The sequence below is a fragment of the Histomonas meleagridis genome, assembly GCF_020186115.1.
Source record: "Histomonas meleagridis strain 2922-C6/04-10x chromosome Unknown contig_9, whole genome shotgun sequence".
Lineage (NCBI taxonomy): Eukaryota > Parabasalia > Tritrichomonadida > Dientamoebidae > Histomonas > Histomonas meleagridis.
Genome location: NW_027150923.1, coordinates 246,092 through 268,611, shown reverse-complemented (window position 1 = coordinate 268,611; position 22,520 = coordinate 246,092). Strand labels below are relative to the sequence as shown.

The window sequence follows — 22,520 nt, the reverse complement described above, 5'->3', positions numbered from 1 at the left end:
GATTGATTCAAATATGCAACAAAATTAAAGAAAAAAAGTTGAAAATGATTTTCTTAGATCAAATAGTTTAACAAATTAATTCTGCAACAACAGTTTCCTCTATGAGAACGTTGCTATTCTCAGCAGCGGCTTTGTGTTTGGGCTCTGCGGGAAGCACGGGAACTCCGAAATTGTAATTTCGTTTACAGGCCCATACTTAGTTCCATCTATTTCCATTTCGAATGGTGATTTTTTAGTGTTCATTACTCTCAGCATTGTCACCATCACAGTCTTTGTGCTTGATCTTGTTTGTATTGTAGTCACCAGCCAAGGGTCATTTGGGTTCGCGTTCAAACTATTATTTGCTGACCAAATAGTTAACTCTTGTTGCTTCTCACATACGAACGATCCATCCTCAGTACCGACGCCTATGTAATATATTTGATATTGTTTCTTCGCTAATAATATTGTTGCGTAAGTGATAAATGGTACAACGATACATTTTTCATCATATTTTAAGTTACATTGCCATATGTTTATGTTACATATTTCTTTTGCAAAATGTAAATAATGTTGAATCCCAAATTGTAACATATGTGATGGAGTAGGATCATTAAACCATAAATTGTTCTCATAGTTAAGATGATCAGTATGTTCTAAAATAGGAAATGTCGTGTTTGACATTTCATTAAATGTTGGTAAAAGGTTCGATATGAGATTAAATAATTGAGATATAAATCGTTTATAGACTTCATCCTTTTTTGAAATGAAGTCTGCGATACGTGATGGCTTATCAGGGATAAAGAATATTGTATATGATGCGTTGTTAAGGATTGGTGTTTGTTGTATTAATGAGATTAATGAGAGAATAAACTTCGATAATACATAATCATCACCAATAATTACAAGCTTTTGTTCATAAAATAAATCATCAGATATACTTGTTAAATAGGTGGATAATTGCTTGAAAATACTGTTGGATAAGATCATGTCAGAAGTACTAGTGAAAAAGTAGAGGCCGTTAAGGAAGGGGACGTTTAAATCCGGTGTCGCAGTGAAGTTGAACGAGAGTCGAATGGGAACGAGTTTGTACGTTGGGAGGAGAAGTCGTGATGTATCTGTTGGCGCAGAAAAATCTGGGTTTGGAGTAAATGAAAATTGTTCGGATAATTGCGAAAGTCGTTTTTCATCAAGTTTAAGACTTTGAAGAAATGATATTAAGGTGGGAACATCAGGCGCTGGAACTTTGTAATAGGTGGTAATGAAGGTACGAGCAAAATCGAGAAGTGATTTTTGAAATGTGGAATTTGAGGGATAATCCAAATAAAGTAAATTGGGTAAATAATTGGTGGAAGCTGGGAAAATCAGATGGACTTTAGTATCAAAGGCTTCATTTGTGTGGGAGAAGTCGGATAACATTTGTAAATAAAGATAACGTGGATATTTGAGAAGTTTGGCAATGTGTTTCTGCATGAGCGAGGCACGGTGTGAGATGGAGAATGGTTTGGAATAGAAAAAGTTGAATGAATCAAGGATTTTGCTAAGTTGATCATTTGGACATGGGAAAAATGTTAGATAAAAGTGTATGATATGGACTAAAACTTGTGAAGAATTTATGGATATTTCACATTGGAGTTTCTCATTGACACAATCAATAAATTGAGAACCTATTTCAGTATTTGTATTAGCACTGAGAAGAAAACTATGAAAGCTAAACAAAGATACAGCTTCACCAAATACACTTATGTTCTGAGTGTCAACTATAAGATCAAGAAGATTTCTGACTGAGTCTGAAGAATATGAATTTGCAATAAAAACAGAAAAAAACTTGCAGTTTGGCAAATCAAATGAACCTATCTTTCGGGTTAAATCAAGCAAATTGGGAATTTGACTAATTGATTTTCGGTATGATAACGCTACATGTATTATTGTTAATAGAAATTTAAAACAATCTTTGGTGTCGTTATTGTTCTCGTTAGCAGTGAGCTTATTTACTATGGTTTTAAGAAGAAGTGTGATGTATTGAAGTGCAAATTCGTCATTTTTTATATTTGCCCAAAAATTAGGTTCTATCCAAGGAGCAATTGAAAAATCTGCTTGTTCAATGCTAGTTAGTATTTCTGATATCTGCTCATCGGATTCACCCATTAGAATATCGTTGCAAAACAATTGCGGCGGTTTAATTTGTAATTCAATTGAATTTTGTCAAAAAAGGGATTGATACATCTCATACAATATTTTGAATATGATTTGAACGGTAAATTGTAGCAAAAAAACAGGTTTTGCTGAGAAAATACATTATTTATTGCTTGTAATGATTTAAAGACAAACACTGAGTAAAGAGCTTCATTTCAATGTTTGTGTTTTTTCTCTTTACAAAATTAATTAAAATTTTATTTGACAAAAAATATTTATTTCTGTTACAAATCAAATAACAGGCAAAAGCTGTATGCCAAAAATAATATTTTTTAATTAAAACAGGAACTATACATTTATAAAATCTCATCTTATGTATCTACATAAAAAAAAATAGTTCATACATTAACAAGGGTATTTAATATGCGACGCAACTTTTGTGATATTCATTCAAAATATTCTATGAGGTCATTTAAAATTTTAAATACACACAAATTTGGATTCCAAAAATATTAATTTTCGCTATCAATTAGATCACACGCCATAGCAACGTCATTCTTGAATTCATCCATTTTGTGGTAGTCTCTTTGGATCTGAAAATAATTACTAAAATGAGAAATTTTTTCATTGCTTTGTGATTTATCTGCATTAATCATGCAGCTATCATTAAAATGAACCTTCTGCTTAAAAGCATTGATTGAATCAGCAATAGTTAAAGGTTTTTCGAAATTAAATGGAAATAGTAAAAGTTCAGCCTCAGGTTTTTGTATGGTAATCTCATCTCCAAAAGTGATTGAGGTGCTTTTTGGTATGTTTTCTGGTGTATAATGTAGTTTCGTTTGTTTTATTGGTGATGCAACTCTTTGTGGTATTGGTTGTGGATTTGGGGAAATATTATTCACCTTTTGCACCTGTTGTGGATTTGGGGGAATATTATTCACCTTTTGCACCTGTTGTGGATATGGGGAAATATTATTCACCTTTTGCACCTGTTGTGGATTTGGATTAGGCTGTTGAGGTACATAATTTGGTCTAGCTTGATTAACATTTTGTAAGAAAGGTTGTGGAATCATACCAGGTTTTGGACCCATTGGTTGCTGGAAGAAAATATAAGTTGGATAAATTGGAATAGCATTTGGTTGATATCTCATATTTTGGAAGTTTGGATTGTTCTTCATGAAACTAAATGTTTACTTATTTAACGTGCTCGCCTGACTAAAGACCGTTTATCAGTTTTGCAACCAAATCAACAAATGATAAAACACATTTCACAATGCTCACTACCAAAAATGTTTCATTAAATCATTTGATATTACCAATAGATTACACGATATCATAAACCATAACCAAACAGTTTCTTCTAATGTTGTGATTCACCAAAATTTTTTTAAAAAAAATCATAGGAAACCTGTTTAATGACTTTACACAGCGCTTTCGCCGAACATTGCACTTGCTCTGGCAATTGATGGTCCCACCTCATCATATTGCATTTTAGTATGGCACTTATTCAAGAACGCCTTTCCACCTTGTGCCAACATAGCGCCACCGTACCATACAGCGTATTGTTGTCTTCTATGCTCGACAATTCTAACGGGTACTTTACCGGCTTCAATCTTCCTATTGATTCTCTTTGATTCTCTTTCAGCGTTTTCTCTTAATCTTTCATCAACTAACACTTGGATGTCACCTTGTAACCTTCCAGCGAGTCCTTTAAATGTTGTTGAACCACCAGACAAAACAATGTTGTTGTAAAGTTGCATACGGTTAGTGATCGGTGATAATTGAATGGCACGATCAATAAGCACTGAAATTGGAGTGGTATATTCACTGCTGACGAGTTCGGGTGAGAACCAAACTTCGGGTGCAAGGAAACGTTCGTAGCCGACTTCACATTCAAATGGCTTACCAGTCTTAGATGAAACGCCACGATACTTTTCGATGTACTTGGAACGATTCTTATCAAACATGGCAAATGTGACACTTGGATGTTTGGATACTTTGCAGAAACGTTCTTTGATGTCACGAGCTGCATTGAAACGATCTTCAGGTGGAACTTGTGGTTCACGATCTTTTAATAAATCGGCAATGAAAAGAGTCATTTCACGACCGGCAACAGGAACGTGTTGAATAGCATTGGAAATTGGATAACCTTCAACTACTGGAATGATATGGGTAACACCATCTCCAGAATCAACAACACATCCAGTGGATGAACGTTGACCTTCTTTGGTCCAAGAAGCAGCAATGGCTAACATAGCTTGCATACCAATATAAAGGTATGGAACATTGAATGTTTCAAACATAATTTCAGCAGTGTATTCACGATTATCAGGAGAGTTGAGTGGTGGCTCAGTAAGGAGAACGGGGTGATCTTCGGGTTCGCAACGAAGATATTTGAATAGACATTGTTCCCACAATTGTTCAATTTTATCCCAATCTTCGATTTGACCATGCTTCATGATGTTGGTGTTGGGGTATAATGTTTGGTTTTGGATAGCTTCATAACCAATATAGAAATCAAGATCTTCAGTTCCTGTCATTTGTGCTTGGGAAACATTCTTAAGATCTCTGTTTCCAATCAAAGTAGGGATGATGTAGTCAGGTCGGTTGTTGGTTGAGTAGCCCATTTTGGTATAGCCAGTACCAACATCGATGATAACAGGTGTGTCAATCGACATTTTGCTGTGTGGAGGTTTAATGCAAAAAGTGAAACAAGCCGTAAAAAATGGACAAGTAAAGGTGGCAAAAATTGGCGGTTATTAAAGAGAAAAAGTTGTCCTTGGTTATTTGTCAAATTGCTTCGAGACAACTCTAAAATTGAATGCAAAATGATCATTACTTAAATGAATAAATTATTCAAAAAGTTGATTCAACCAGTTTTGGAAATATTTGAAGAAAAATAATGTTTTGTTTTACAGAGGAAATCCATTTCTATTTCTTTATTAAATAATGAACAAAATATATTTTTGGTTTTTGAAAATTTAATTTAACAGGTAAAGTTAGGGTGTTTTTGTTGATACTCAATGACTGCTTCTGTTAATATCTTTGCAGTTGCATAATAAGTATATTCTTTAAGTGCAGTATTTCTGTTTTTATCCTTGAATTTAACATCAATTCCCTTTTTAATTGAGTAACATGCGCTACAGCTTTCAAAGTTATTGCATCCGAATAAAGCTGTTCTCCCATAATCCTGAACATAAAATTTATATTAAAAAAACAAAGAAATCACTGAAACTTTTTTTTTAATCATTTTAATACATTCTTTAAACCTTATGAACTTTTGGTTTGATTTTTCACGAAAAATTAAATGATAAGAAACAAATATTTGTACTCATTAATTTTTCACAAATAATTAATTTATTTAAATAAAAAAAGTATAAAACTCTATTTTTAACAATAATTACCAATACGGGCACCAACCAGCGTAATGTGACACATATCTATAAGGGTCCATTGCCTGTTGTATTAGCTTATCCACATGTTCCTCCACGTTCAGCTCCATATTATTCTCGTCGTAGCCCGGGAGCATCCAGTCGTTACCATTTAACTTTTCTCCCACTCTATCTATGATCATTGTTTGCAACTTTTCCTTTCCGAATCTTTCCGCCTCTTCTATTGGTTCATGTACGAATATCTCCAACAAAGCTACGATTGATTCTTTGCTTTCTCTTAACACGTACATTACATCTTCGCAATTCTTTCTAAATATTCCTTCGACTGAACCATTATCCAAAGCGTTCACTATCATTCTTGTTAATCTAAATGGTACTTTCTCGGGGAAAACTTTCCGAAGTATAGCTGCCTCGAAAGAATCTCCGAAATCGATGTGTATAACTTTTCCAGTTTCTCTTTGCACCATTATATTCGATGGATGTCGATCGCCTAAACCTATAATGTAACCAACCATAGATATTAACGCAGTTGTAATTGTGAAATTATGATTTTTCTTGATCCATAAAAATGAATTTTTGGATCTTAACCATAAAATTTCTCGAATTTCATAAGCTTTACATTTCTTTTTAATGTAATTAAATGTTTCTAACTTTTGTAATGTAGTTAATTGTTGATTCGATTTACCAACAATATCCATAATGATCTCTAACTCAATCGATTGTGAACAATGATATAAATTCCGATGTTCATTAATCATTTGATGTAATGTATCAGCGCCAGTTACCCAAGTTATTAAACCAGCATTAGGTGCTAATGGAATTATCGCATATTTTGTGATTTGCATTCCATTAACTTCTTTAGTAGTGCGATTATGTTTTAATAATGAATTAATTAACGTGAAAAATTGCATTACACGTTGATCTAATCGAATATCTTCATTACCTTTTAATAAGAATTTAACTTTTTCATTTATCGATGAGATCATATATACACAACGTGGATGTTGTTGTGTACTTAATACTTGTAATGCAGGTTCTATCGAATATAATGTAGGAACTTTATGTTCGACTGAATATGTACCAGGAATTGATATTTTAAAATTACGTTTTGTTGCAAGTTGTTCAGATACTTTCGGTAATAATATTAATTCTAATTTCTTAACTCGATCAATTAAAAGTCCAAATAAATGTTTAAATTGATCCCACATCTTTCGTAATGAATATTTCTTATGTGTCCGAAAATGTGCTTTACATTGTTGAATAATCGGATCATATAATCGTATGAATAATCGATCGAAATCACATTTCGGTGAATCATAATTCCGAAATTGTTTTTCTAATAGTTCATCCATTTTATCATATTCTTCATTCTTATAAAAACGTGATGAACAATCTAATGTTACTATCCATTCTTCGAACCATGAAATTGCTGATCGTAACATTCCTTCGACAAATAATTCCGCGTCGTTTGATATCTCCGAATGTTTTTTACCCATATTTAATAACAAATCTTTTGCAATTGATACTTTTTGAATATCATCACATGACTTATATAAACGTAAAGGATAAAATAATGCTTGGAAATGTTCTTTTCCAAAATTATATAAAATTTTATGTACAACTTGTCGAATATATATATCAGGATGTGCAATTTGTACTGTAATTTGTGGTATGATTTGACATATTATATTTGGTGGTAATTTAATTAAATCAGAAATTAATGTGTTCGTAATATAATTACTATCTTTCATCCTAAAAAAGATCGAAAATAATTGACATAAATATTCTAATGTATTCGATGTACGTAATTGTGTAGCTTTAAGATATCCATTAATTGCATTAATACTATAAATATCACTTTTCTCAGGTATTACATTAATTAAACTTGAATTAGTATATGCCCATCCTAACCATATTTTATATTCATTTCGATTACTAACTTTACCTAATTCATATATTTGTGCAATTTCTTTCAGATTCTTTGATGTATGTTCATCATGATTATAACGATAACGACCTAATGTTAAATAAATTCGTGATTCTAAATGTGAATTTGGGATTTTATATAATTCATCAAAATATTTCTTAATTGAATTTTTATTATCAATATTAATTAATAACTTTTTATAATCTTTTAATGTTAAATTATCGAAATTTATATTATTGTTTTGAATAATTTCTTTATTAAATGTTTCTTGTTTTGTTAATGTTTTTATTAATAATGGAAATATACTTTTATTAACTTTTAATAAGTTTTGATGAAATTCAATTTCATTTGAAGATTTCCGTAAATTAATTAATTGAAGTATAGATTGAAGTAAATCAATTGCTTCATTTTTCTTATTAATTGCCCAAAGTATTTTACTTTGAGCTAATTCTACATTAGGTAAAATTGATTGAGAAAATAATCTTTTAAAATACGAATCAATTAAGTTCCATCTTCTTTCTTTCCTTAATACTGAAATCATTTTAAGATAAACGCCAATATATTCGCCAGGTGTAAATACTAATGATCTAATTGCTATTAAATGTATCCATGATTGACTATTACGTTGGAAACCTTTTAATCTTTTATTCCATACTTCTGTTAATAAGTTTTGTGTATGATCAATACCTTTTTTTAATATATTTAATGATTCTTTTAATTCAATAAATACATGAGAATAATGTAAATTCTTATTTAATCGAATCGAATCATCACTTACGAATACACTTGTATCTTTAGTAATTAGTTTAAATCCTTTTGTTAAATATTCTTCACATTCTTCATATTTACCAACTTTTAATGAGAAAAATGCACAAAATAATATTTCACTTAAATGTAAATCAGAATGAAATTCTGAAATATATTTTAATACTTTTGTATAATTACCTAAATGATAATTAGCCCAAGCGAAATGTTTTGCATTTTCTTCTTTAAGTGAATTCGGCCATTTCTCATAAGAATTCTCTAATTCGATTATTTTATCCCACATTTCTAAATGTGAATAACATCGAATTTTACTTGAAATATATTTATTACTATTCCCATAAAGTTTTAATGCTTTATCCCATTCACTTAATAATTCACACCAAAGAGCTGTTTTAGAATCTTCTAAAATACCTTTAGCATGAACTAATATACCATGAGCTGCATCATGTCGACCCATAGTAGTATTTAAGTCTAATAATTTCTCAATGATTTGCGGATCTTTAGGATTCTTCATGAATAATCTTTGTAAGAAATATAATGTTAATGGACCTGATCCACAAGCTTTAGCTAATTCTATGTCATCAATTAATAATGGCATTGAAGCTCTATCTAATAATTCGATGATTGATATAAAAAATGGATCAATATGTTGAAAGTTATTAATAATACTTTGTACTATTTGTGAAAAATATGTACGTTCTTCTAATGTAACTTGTTGCCAACAACTTAAAAATGCTATAGGAAATAATTTTTCTCGAAATGCTGTAATTGTTGTAGCAAAACTTGAACATGAACGTATAACCATTGAAGGTGAATTATTTATAACTTTTTGACATAAGTTATCTAACCATTTACCTAATGTTAATTCATCTGGGATAGTTAAATCAGAAAATATTTGTGTCGTTAATGTCGTAGATGGTATTATTGGATGATATAATTTAATTTTAGGGACTTTAGGTTTAATTATATTATTTTGATATAAAAATGGTAATGATATATTAAATTTAGTTTCCCAATTCTTTATATTAGTTAAAGGGATTTGAGTAAATTTTATTAATGATGGAATAAATCGTATAATTTGTTGTTTCGATTGTTCATTTAATAATAATTGATAACATATAAATAATAGTCTTGATTGAAAAGAAGTTAAATCTTTGTTTTGAACTAAACATATTAATGAATCTGTTATATATTTATATATTCTAGGAGAAGAATTATTTTTAATTTTATTTTCAATTGTTAATAAATACGCTTCAATTGATTGATCTTGATATAAAATAGAATAAGTCAAAAATTGTAATAAATATTTAATATAATTATTATTTGGATTAAATATATTTTTAGTTGATGGTATATATAATATTGAAGCACCTTCTTTATAACTACTTAATAAATGATAAGATAAAGAAGCCGCTAATTTAATAGAACCTAATTGATTTAAATATTTTAATTGTATCTTTGTGATATCATTTAAGAATTCTGTTGATTCTATTTGACATTCACGTGTAATAACTTCTAAACTTGAAAATAATGAATCACGATATCGATCACTAAATGTATCAATACCTTTAATAAACATTGGTATTACTAAGTTAACAAATTTTGCGGAATCTTTTGATTCTAAATCATATATACGTGTAACAGCTTCAAATAAATGTATTGTAGGATTATTAAAATATGGAATTAAATGTGAAATAGTAAAATCAGTATAAAATGACTTCGAATTTACATCCCAATCTGTTTGAATTTGTTGTGAATCTTCAGGTTGAATTATAAAATCAAATGATGTACCAAATAATTTAATAATAGCAATTGATACTTTATTATTTTGATTTTGTACAAGTAATTTTAATAATATGGGTAATAATTGTTGATTATATAACCTTAAATTAATACCTGTATCAATTTTTGTTGATAAATTTGATAAACTTTTTATTGCTATTGTTAATACTTTTTTACTTTTCCGTGTAGAAAATATATGTACAAATGCATCTAATGCTCGATTTAAATATGATGAAATACGATTCCCTAAACTTGAAATAGTTTTAATTAAACAAATATCACGATTATTTAAATATTCCGAAATTATCATTTTAAATATTTGTGTTCTTTTAGGTTCAATTTTTGATTTTTGTTCAATATTAAATAAAAATGAATTTGGATCTTTATAACTATCGATATTAATGATTTCCATTTGATTATTAATATTTTCTCCACATAATAATGTTAAACATGTATCAATAATATTTGGGATTAAATGTTCGATATAATTACAAAAATATTTAACTATAATTGGTAATAATGATGAATATTTTGATATTAATTTCATATCTGATAAATTTCTAATCGATGAAATAATTATTGATACATATTCAATAATAGAATATGAATAATCATAAGGATTATATTCAATTAATTTGCCAATTAATTTTAATACTGTTCGTCGTACTTTAAATGATGGATCTTTAATTGCTAATAAAAGCTCCGAATTTAATGATATTTCTTGACTAGGCTTTAATAATGTTAAAGCTTTTAATCGCACTGATTTCTCAGGATCATAAATTCCTGAGTTTATTAAAAATTGTTTCGCTTTTATTAATGGTATAATAGAAATAGTTTCCATTAATTCACAACGAATCTTTTCTTCTGATTGTTCTTTTAATGGTATTAATGTTTGGAACATATTTTCATAATTGTCAAATAATTCAAGTGGAAAAGCTTTCGATAATTGTAATGATATTGATATACTATAAGCATTTGAATTTTTATTTAAGCCATGTTGTAATATATTACGTAAATATTGTTTAATTTCAGTTGTGATACAATTTTGGATTTTTAAACATTGAATATAACTTTTATTAATTGGAGCATTTATATATAAATTAGTTGGAATCGTTGTGCCTGGAAATAACTTAAATATTATCTTTAAAATATCAAATGCAAATTCTGTTAAGTTTCGATTTTTGGTTTGAATTGTTTTTTGTACATTTTCAAGTATTAACTTTAATGGAGTTTGTTTTCCAAATGTTTTAATTGCGCGTTTTTGTTCATTAAAAAATAATTCCGATGAATCATTTTTATTAAATTTAGTTATAAAACTTTGAAATAATCGATTTATCGATGCACGACTAATTTTTGTTGAATCAACTTTAGCAATATCAATCATTAATGTTTGAGCTGCTAATGATATTTCTTTGGAATTAAGTAATGCAATTTCTGATAATTTATTCGAAAGATTTTGTAAATGCGGTATAAGAACTTGAGAATTAAATGATAACAAATGCTTAAGAATTAAAATAGAGCCTTCAAGTTGATATGTGATCTTTTGGTTGATGGCTTTAACTGAGTCTGATAATACTTGAAATGTAATTGGATGTGAATTAGGTAATTGATGTAACTCATATGATATATTGTTAATGGCTAATTGTTTGATTTCTCGATCTTCTGAAAAGGCTAACTCGATGATTTCGGAATGATTTAAGACAATAAGATGTGCTATTTCTAGTCCAGGAAATCGTTTGGCTTTCTTGATAATAATTAACGCATTATAATAGTAATTGGATTTTTGATCATGGATCCATTGGAATGCTAAATTAATGGGTTCTTTAAAAAGATTTATTGCATCTGATGATTCATGTCCAAGCCAATGTAAAACTTGAGCTGAAGACTGAGCTACAAGTCTGTTTTTAGATCGAAGTAAATCATAAATCATTCCAATGGAATTCTTTAATTGTGCAATGTCTTTCAAAAAATAATGTAGAAGTGAAAATCCCATAATTACACTCATACGAATTTTTGTTTGTTCAATGGTTATTGATTTTTGAATTTGTTGATACCAACTTTCAAATATAGAATTTATTTCTGATTCAGACCGCTGAAATAATGTTTGTCCTAAAATTGGAATAAATTTCGTGCGTGATGTTTTCCATGATTCGTATGTGATTGGTTGTTCAAATTCTGCAAAACTAATTAAGTTTATTTCGCCTTCTTTGAACACCATAGTGTGAGATTTGACTTAAACCGTTTAAGTTCTAAAGTTTACGGATTACAAATAAGCACTTTTAAATAGAAATTTTCTTTCTGGATTTTCAAAACTCAATGTCTCATCATCTTTTTTCGTTTTCAATAACAATTCACAAAGTTCAAGATTCCTTACTTTTTAATTTTCCATGAATTTTATTTAAGCGCATTTCTTCAATATTTCTTCTTTTTTTTAATAAAATTTGTAAACTATTTTTTAATTGTTCATAGCAAATTGAATGTATTTTATGAATATGCTTTATCTTTAACATTGTCTTGATTAATCAAATTGATTTCTTTATAAATTATGCTTCAATTGTTCTTTTTTTAAATGACGACCGTTTATCAATTGATTGAAATAACTGATTTTGAAATCAAGCTTGAAAATCTTCTTTTTCTCATAATGAATAATTGCATAATTATTATGTTTTTTGCACATGCATTTCAGAATGATTGCAAAGCGGAAGAAATACTTATTCTAGATGAAAATAATATTTCAATTGATTTTGGTTTATACAAGGAATCCACAAAATGTCTCTATGTTGATATTCAAATAATCCCAGAACAACTTTTTAAACAATGGAACATTGAATATTTACATATTGGTAGTTCAGTTCTTACAATAATGAAAGAAGCTTTTTATGAATGCAGAAATTTGTCCAAAATAACTTTAGGGGAAAATGTTCAAACAATTGAAGGACGTGCATTTCGTAGGTGTGCATCTTTAATCGAAATTATGATTCCAGACTCTGTTGTTGAAATCGAAGAAGAAGCATTTTATGAGTGCACAGCTTTAACAAACATCACTATTCCAGACTCCGTTACTGAGATTAAGAATAGAGTATTTTCTCATTGTGAAAGCTTAAAATCAATTTCGATTGGATCTGGTATTAAGACACTTGATAGAAGTATATTTGAAGGTTGTGATAACATAGAAACACTTGTTATCAATGCAGAAAATATTGGTATTGAAGCGTTTTATGAGTGTAAGAGATTAGAAACAATTATTTTGGAAGTCAATGTTAAAACAATTGAAAGTAGGGCATTTAGCGAGTGTACATATTTAAGTATTCTCTCCATATCTAAATCAGTTACTTTAATTGAGGAAGAAGCATTTACTAATTGCATCAATCTGAATTGCATTTATTTTTATGGAAAATCAGAACCAGACATTGGAGAAAATGCTTTTCGAAATGTATTTGCACCTGTTATGGTATTAAATGAATATACAGGTGTAAGTTTTGGAAATCTGACTGCCAGCAAAGATACAACTACTGAAGGGTGTTCGCCTTTCTCAACACTCACATTTTCACAATCAAATTCGTTTTCTAAATCAAATACATTCACTAAGTCAAAATCTTTCACCAAATCAAATACATTTTCTAAATCGAATAAATACACGAAATTGAATACATTTTCTAAATCAAATACATTTTCTAAATCAGATTCATTCGCACAATTTAATACATTTACTAAATCAAATTTCATTGCATTTAGCACATTTTCATTTCCATTTGAAACAACGATTTCTTTTTCTCTTATTTTAACATTTCTTTCAGCAATAACACAAACGCTAACATTCCATAACACAATCACAAACACAATAACATTTACTGTCATTAGTCTCACTCATTCATATATCCAAACACTAATTATTTTCCATGAGTATACAGTTATCAAATACACAACATATTATAGTTTATATTCTGATTATTTCACATTATTTATCAAAGATAAAACAACGACAAACGACTCCGACAGCACAGTTACAATAATTGTTGTCTGTGTAATTATTGTTGTGATAATTTTAGTTTTAGTGATAATTTTAATAATAATAATTCGACGTAAAAACAAATTAAGTGAATTACATGAAGAAAGTAGTAACCAAAATGATACTTCTTCTGTTAACACAATCTGTAATAATAAAACAATGATTGCCATCAAAGAAGATCCATTTTCGGATGACTTCAAAGAGGAAAATTTCTTAAATAACTTGTAAGTGATGGCGACCGTTTACTACGTTATATAGAACAACTTAAAATTTTTTTGTAAAATGTTTGAATTTTTAACTTTTTTATTTTTCTCTAAGAAGCCAATATTTTTCATGCCCGGTTTTGCAGGAAACAAACTAAATGCAACGTATCAATTGGATTCTTCATCACTTCCATGGTATTGCCCAAAAAGTGGGAAAAACGTAAATTTCTTCTTTAACTTTCTACAAATGATACCTCCACGATTTTTTTGTTACGTAAGTATGGGATGTGTGAAATTTGATGAAGAAAAAATAAACCACAATCTATGAAAGGTGTTCAATTTGATGGTATTGACTTTGGAGGATTAAAAGGTGTTGAAACATTAGCTACTTTACCACTTGGTATTAACGCAAGGAAAACATTTACCGAAATAATTCATCAATTCCAATCTCAAGGATACGAAGAAGGGAAACAATTGTTTGGCCTTCCACACGACTGGAGGATGGGTATTCATATTGATGACACGTTTTGGGATAGAACTAAAGATCTTATTGAAAGATCAGTTTTCTTAAATAACAATTCGAAGGCAGTCATTATCGGTCATTCATATGGTGCACAAATGATTTTGTATTTTCTTAATGAGAAAGTTACTAAAGAATGGAGAGATAAATTCATTGGTAAAATTTTATTTGTATCACCTGCATTATCAGGTGCATATAATGTACCAATTCTTCATTACGGAATGTTCCCTAAGTTACGTTTGATTAAAAATAGGAAAATTTCGAATTTTCTTCGTTCGCTTCCAGTAATGTATGATCTTTTACCAAACGAAATTTTCTTTTCGAATCAAACTCTTCTTTCTTTTAATGATAAAACTGTTAAAGCTAATGAGGTGATAGAACATTTCGAGAAACATCCTGAGTTTACTGAGGAACAAAAAAATATAATGAGAACAAGTATAGGTATATCAAAGAAATTACCGAAAGATTATGAAATTGAAACCTTCATAATTTATAATAGTGAAATTGGAACTGAATTTGGGTTTAATGAAACTAATGGTAAGTCTTTGGTAACAAGTGGCGATAATAGTGTAACTTCAAAAGGTGCCGAATGGGTATGTAAAAATTGGTCAAAAATTAAATGCATGGATGTGAAGAAAAACAATAGGAATTTTAATCATATGGGAATATTAAATAATCCTTATACCGTTGATTTGATTGTCAAGTGGATAATCGGAAATAATGGAACTGATACTAAAAGTGAATTATAAATAAACAATTTTAAGTAAGATTTACCTAATATTGTAACCTAAAAATTTATCAAATTTTTTTAATATTTTTTAACTAATGCTGAATATAAAATAATACACTTCTATTATAAATATTTCCTTCAAAATAAAATATTATATTTTACAATTGCATCTGTATTAGTATTTCAGAAACAAATAATGTTTCGATATTCGATTTTATTTATGAATGACTTAATGATATTCATTAGATATAAATCAATAACAGATGAAATTAAATAAATGCGTATTTTAATTGCAAATGAAATAATTATTTTTCGTAATATGTTTTTATTAATAAAAATCCTTTCTATCACGCATCAAAATCATTCCTTTTTTCGTTGTCCTGTAATATTGGGTCATATGGCGTCTTTCCCTTCTTCGGATATGTCAATCCGTCGACAACATATCCATAAGGACAAGGGAACATCCAAATTGGACAAAACTTTTCTGGCCCCATTACTTGGCTCCAATTTCTCATGCATCCGATGTCATAGTCAGTCATTTCTTCTTTTTTGCCTTCTTTTCGAAGTTTTTTCGCTTTACTTTTTTCTAATGATGTTCTGTTTAATGTTACATTTGTAAATTGGCTAATCATCATCACAGAATTAAAATAAAACTCAGGTAATGATAAAATGCCTAAAATAAACATGATGATATAATAATACTCTTTTTTCCAGCCATATTTGACAACATTAACAATGGTCGCAATTGTTATGAGATAAAATGTAAGAAATGATAATGTCTCCCAAAATAACATTTGGATGAAATATCGATGATTCATGAGTCCAATCCAATTGCCAACCCACCCGCAAATGTGATCTGCTCTAACGACGAGACGATGTGCTTTGCCAGAAAGTCGTGAACGTGATGGAACTCGATGTGACTTGACATAATTAAGTTGTTCATCTGTAGTGATAATTCCATCCATAAGTTCTTCATACGAATAATTAAATGGGCTTCTTCGATCAGAATCCCAAGTATAAGAAACATACCCAGGATTAGAAAACATTGTCATAAAGTAACAAAGAAAATACATAAAGACAAAGAATGTTAATAGAACATAAAATGGAATTTTCACCCACTCAATTGAAAAATTTGGAATTGTAATCATGGAAAAAACATAACAGATGACGTTAGCACCCAACATAGTAATTTGACTAATATTAATTTTACATTGCCATTGATTAATATAAAGTGACTTTAACGAAGGAACTTTGGCCACTTTGCAACAAAGGCATTTACAAACTTGGTTCCATTCAGTTGGTGGTGGTACTTCATTTGGAACTTGAGCAGGTTCTTCATCTTGGTTTGGCTCCATTATGGGAGTACGTTAAATCACCACTTTTACAATGAAAAAAAATGTCATGGCGTTCAACCGAAAATTTGGAGGTTTTTAAGTACAAAAAGTTAATCAATTTTTTTAATTGTTAAAACACATATAATAGTTTATTTAAATATAAGTTTCTCCGTTTAAATATCAAATACCATTTCCTGATCGTAGGCTTTGGAACATTATTGAGTTTGGATCCAAATTCTCATTGCGCATTTTTGACTCATAGCAATAAATAAAATTACGGACTATGAGGAAAAGCAATGTTACACAAAGAGCTATGAGGAAAATATTCAGAAAGTTTATTTCCCTCCAATTTTCGTCTGTTTTACAAATTGATTCAGTTTTATTCGGTTTGAACTCATTCTCATATTGAATGTAGGCTAAATCTATACTCGTTTCCATTTGAACACTAGCAAGCACGCTTGGGTTTTCAGAGTTACAAATTATACGTAACAAAAGAGGCGAATCTGTGGTAGACGTGTATTTTATGTAATCATCTTTTGGTGTGGATTCAAAGTTATAAAAATCTTTGTAAACATATAATTGGTTTTCTTCGCTATTTGATGAAAATGAAATTGTGATATTTTGAATATCTGGCGAACCAAATAAAATACATTTATCTGATAGGTACCCGAGAGCATAGAATTCAGAAGGATCAAAAGTTGAAAAAGAAATCTGATTTGATGGATAAGTTGAAAAATAAAATCCGCCATCACACATTCCAGGAACAGAAACAAGTGTAAAAGACAATGTGGTACCAGTTGGAGTTTCGATTTCAACATCATCAATTAAGCTCTGAATGTATTTTAGATTTTTTAAATATATTATTTCTGTTTGAGTAATTTTATAATCAGATTTCCCGCTTGAACTCATAACATATTGGCGGTATATTGAATTTTCATCATATGAATAAAATAGAATATATAATGGTACTGAAGTAATATTAATGCATATGATGTCATTATCATTTGTTTCAAATGAATAATGGTGAAACCCTTTTCCAGCATGAACTGTTTCTGTGCAAATGCAAAGAATAGTTGAGTAAAACAGGAAAATCATTTTTTATAAAGGAATTAGGATGTAAACAACTGGAATACGGAGAACGTTAAAAAATTCACACGCCAAATCACCAAATTCTCGAACAAAACAACAAATTCTCAATATTTTTATGTGTTACTAATTCACTGCTGTCCAATACAAACTTAATTTATTTTTCTACGTTTTACAAGCTTGATCATATCTTATTTTTTCGATTTTATTTTAGTTGTTTATGTATTATTATTGTTATTTAATAAGGAAATAAAAACAATTAAATGACAACAAATAAAAAATTTATATCAAATATATTTTTATTACCACAATAAAACAGAGGTTTAGGTAACTAATTGTCAGCAAGCTAATTGATTTCAAAGTTATTATGAATGATTCGTATATTTTTATTAATGTAAAAAAAAGAAAAAAGAAACAGTTTTTATTACATTTGTTTCTTTGGCTTTGAATTAAAACAAACAAAATGGGAAAATATATTTGTACAGATTGGTTTCACGTACCACGCAAATCATTATGTGTAAGAAAATTGCGGAGGTATAGAAAAAAACATGCATTACTATTGTTGTAACATAAACCTCATGATTTCTTGGTTGTAAATAATCTAAAAATAAATGAACACAACCAGACTCAAATTCAAATGGGCATTTTCTAATTCCTCTGTCTGCTGAATTATTCCAACCGCAACATTTGACCTCGAATTGAAGATTAATGAGAGTAGTTGAATTTTGAACCCAATCATTATCAATAGATACCTCATATCGAGATGATTGACCAACTTCAGAATAATACATATAAAGTGAAAGTATTATTATAAAAGCAGGAAATGAAAATAAATAATGAACCCATAATATAGGTTTCGCGAAAATTGTGAAAGTAACAATAAGTAGTATTAATCCAATTCCAATTCCGCATCCATACAATATTTTTAGTTTGATATCAAAAGCATCGAAAAAAATGAAATTTTTAAAATAACCATAACCAACCCCAGATATACAAATCAAAATCACTGGGACAAGTAACATCATTGCGGCAAAGATAGTTGTAAATACCTCCTTGCACATTTGTAAATGGGAATATTAAATGCTGCATTCTTGTTCTCAAAAAAAAAATTGATAGAACTCATTAAATTTTTTCAATACATTTAATCAAAAAGTTGACTTTTGGGGGTGCGACTTTTGGCTCTTAACAAAAATGGCTATGGAGTCAATAGTTTGGCTATGGTAATGGACCATTTGGGCTCAGAGGCATAGATGATGAAAAACATTGTTAAAGAAATTTTAAAGAAATGTATCGTCTAAGTAATAAAAGAAAACAATAACAAATTTATATATATTTACATTGCAATGAGTTGTGCAATAAATTTCTTTATCGTTCTTGAAGTAATCTAACTATTCCTGTATAACCATTAGCAGATGCATATATAAGTGCTGTTTTAAATAATGTAAATAATTTTCAAATATTACTTTGAAATAACAAACTATTAAAATATATATTAAATAAAACAAATAAATGTCTTTAGCATTAATATCAATTTCTTTTTGTTCAAGAAGTAATTTAACTATTTCTGTATGACCTTCTAGAGATGCTAAAATAAGTGCTGTATCAAATAATATGAATAAATTCAAAATATTATATTAAAATATTAAAATATTAAAATAATTTTTAGATTATTAAAACGAATATCAAACATATTTATTTTGAGATTTTTTTGTTCAAGAAGCAATTTGATTATTTGCATATTCCCTTTTTTAGATGCATAAAGAAGTGCTGTTTTAAATAATTTGGTGAATTCCCGAATATTATTTGAAAGTATTAAGTTATATTATAAAACTTCAAATAATGTAAACAATTGTTGAGATAATTGTCTTTTGCATTTATTTCAATGCTTTTTTGTTCAAGAAGTAATATAACTATTTCTAAATTATAATTTTTAGATGCATAAATAAGAGAAGTTTTAAATATGTTGAATAACTTTCAAATATTAATTTAAGATTTTAAATTTAATCAACAAAATTTCAATATCATAAAAAAATATTTTTAATATTTATATAAATTCCTTTTTGTTCAAGTAATATTTTAACTATTTCTACATGACCTTTTTTTGATTCATAAATAAATGCTGTGTTAAACATTTTAAATAATTTCCAAATATTATTTTGAAACATAAAATTATTAAAATATATAAATATCACTAAGATTTATTTTTAGATTTTTTTGATCAACAAGTAATTTAACTATTTCCAACTGACCAATATAAGATGCATTTATTAGCGCTGTTTTAAATAGTATAAATGACTATCAAATAGTATTTTGAATTTTCATATTATTTAAATAATTATCTTTTGCATTGATACTAATTCCTTTTTGTTTCAAACAATATTTAACAAGTTCAATATTTTGTGATTCTGAAGAAAAAACTAAAATATTTTTTGGAATTTTATTATCTTCATAAAAATGTTTAATAAGAGAAGTTTTATTAATTTGAAAATTCTTGGAAATTGCCAACCTGAATATTTTTTGAGGGATTCCATACTTCTTTATGTATTGCACGATATCAGCATTAATTTTGAACGCCATTTTTGGTGCACGTGGCAATTATAGGAATTTTACATCTTTTAATATTTGATGTAACACCATATTCTTGTGCAGGCTCACATACGAAAGTATGCATTTGTTTGTGATTATATTTATTGAAGTTTTTCGATTTCATCATTTCGAATTATCTTCGAAATTTCATTTGGTTAATTCCTTCTTCATTTAATTCCTTATGGAGTTCTCAATCACTTTGAAAGTTCTTCAACATATATATTGCTTAGCTGAAAATAAATTGGGTGATGATCAAATTTGATTATTCATAAACTGTTCAAAACCGGTTTGAAAAAGGCCGATACTTTATAATTAAATAAATTATTCGAAAAGTGACACTTATCGTTGTCCAAGAAACGATCCACTGCAAAGTCGATGATATAAAGGATAAATACGAAATAATAGAAATGGTTGGTGTTGGAACTTATGGAGTTGTTTATAAATGCAAGGATCAAGAAGGACAAATTCGAGCTCTTAAGCGAATTCAATTACCTAAGGCCAACTCCATTCGTGATGGTTTTCCATTAAACACAACTCGCGAAATAAACACTCTACAATCTCATCAACATGATAATATTATAGGTCTTAAAGAAATTGTTTCTACCAAAGATGATCAAATCTATTTATCATTTGAATATTGTGAATTCGATCTTTATGGCCTTCTGTATGATAAACCAAGATCTAGTTTAACTCCTATGTATATTATTTCATATATTAAACAATTATTATTAGCTCTCAAAATATGTCAAGACAGTCATATAGTTCACCGTGATTTAAAACCAGCAAATATTTTTGTTGCGAATGAAAATATCATTAAATTAGGAGATTTCGGCCTTGCACGAAAGATTCTTGAAGATCGAGTTGTTCATTACACATCAGGGGTTATAACCCCTAGAAAAAAAATGAAAGAGATTTTGAAAAATCTTCTGAATTATATGATTGTAAATTTAAAATGATGAATCTAATTCCAGTTGCATAATTTCATACAGTAAAAAAAATATAAATATTGAATTTGGGTTTAAAATCATTTTTGAATTGTTCATTGATTTTTTATAAGAAAGAATTAATTTGGCAATTTCTATGTGATCATTTTTTTTGCCAATAAAGGACTCAAATAAATTCCATGTATTTTTTGTGTACATGATATATCTATTTTCAGATACTTCAATATGTTCTGTTTTAAACTTTCGTAATATTTCCCAAATATTGTTTTGAAATATAAATTGTTTTAAAATAAAAATTATTATGAACATTTTCATCAATCTTTCTATGTTTGAAAAGCAATTGCACAACTTTTATATTACCTCTTTCAGATCCATATATAAGTGGTATTCTAAATATTTTAAAAATACTTCAAAATCTCTTACATATGTATTAAGAAAAATAAACGAATAGTACTTGCATTGATATCAATTTCTTCATCGAGAAGTAACCTAACAATTTCGGTTAAACCTTTCTAATTGGGTCCATCATAAGTGTATTTTGACATATACATAAATCCAATTCATGTTATGAATGACTTAAAGACATCAAGATATATTTTAAATTCTTTGGTGAACGAAGTTAATATAGTATGGAAAATATCATGATAAAATGAATAGTATAAATTTGATTCACTTAACTTCAATACCTTTACAATTATTGCTTTAATATTTTCATTTTTTAAATCATAGATTGCTTATTATATATATATTTCTAAAACTCGATATGATACTTTTCATGAGTTAAAGGGAAAGACTGTTAGTTATCTTTCCCATTCATATATGCTACTTTCTAATTATCTTCCACTTCTTTATTGAAAAAACCAAAACAAAAATAGTACATTTACATTTAAATAATTTGGTATTTAAAATATAAAACATGTGGATAAAAAAATTTTTTTTTTAATAATATTATAATTATAATACTTAAATAAACATTTATAAAGATTTTTTCATTCCCATGAAACCCATTGATTTTCATTTTCATATTCTATTTCTCTTTCTTCTTCTTCTTCTTCGACGAATTGGTCGAAATATTCTTCTATAATTTTATCTATCAAATCACCCAAATCGACATCATCACGCAAATT

The 22,520-nt window shown here is 28.3% G+C and overlaps 5 protein-coding genes across 5 annotated transcripts; 1 reads left to right on the top strand and 4 right to left on the bottom strand.

The window, feature by feature from the left end:
- Positions 1 to 99: 99 nt before the first annotated feature.
- Positions 100 to 1,452, bottom strand: GO595_009300 (uncharacterized protein; the record flags this gene model as incomplete). Its single annotated transcript, XM_067922971.1, has 1 exon — positions 100 to 1,452. The coding sequence occupies one exon, from the start codon at positions 1,450 to 1,452 to the stop codon at positions 100 to 102; it is 1,353 nt and encodes a 450-aa protein (XP_067770302.1).
- A 2,084-nt stretch (positions 1,453 to 3,536) lies between these two features.
- GO595_009299 (Actin-like protein 3) lies at positions 3,537 to 4,793 on the bottom strand (the record flags this gene model as incomplete). Its single annotated transcript, XM_067922970.1, has 1 exon — positions 3,537 to 4,793. One exon carries the CDS (start codon positions 4,791 to 4,793, stop codon positions 3,537 to 3,539), a length of 1,257 nt encoding a protein of 418 aa, XP_067770301.1.
- Positions 4,794 to 5,515: 722 nt separating this feature from the next.
- On the bottom strand, positions 5,516 to 7,003 carry GO595_009298 (PIKK family atypical protein kinase; the record flags this gene model as incomplete). Its single annotated transcript, XM_067922969.1, has 1 exon — positions 5,516 to 7,003. One exon carries the CDS (start codon positions 7,001 to 7,003, stop codon positions 5,516 to 5,518), a length of 1,488 nt encoding a protein of 495 aa, XP_067770300.1.
- Positions 7,004 to 14,517: 7,514 nt separating this feature from the next.
- GO595_009297 (Lecithin:cholesterol acyltransferase family protein) lies at positions 14,518 to 15,462 on the top strand (the record flags this gene model as incomplete). Its single annotated transcript, XM_067922967.1, has 1 exon — positions 14,518 to 15,462. One exon carries the CDS (start codon positions 14,518 to 14,520, stop codon positions 15,460 to 15,462), a length of 945 nt encoding a protein of 314 aa, XP_067770299.1.
- A 328-nt stretch (positions 15,463 to 15,790) lies between these two features.
- Positions 15,791 to 16,798, bottom strand: GO595_009296 (DHHC zinc finger domain containing protein; the record flags this gene model as incomplete). Its single annotated transcript, XM_067922966.1, has 1 exon — positions 15,791 to 16,798. The coding sequence occupies one exon, from the start codon at positions 16,796 to 16,798 to the stop codon at positions 15,791 to 15,793; it is 1,008 nt and encodes a 335-aa protein (XP_067770298.1).
- Positions 16,799 to 22,520: the final 5,722 nt, after the last annotated feature.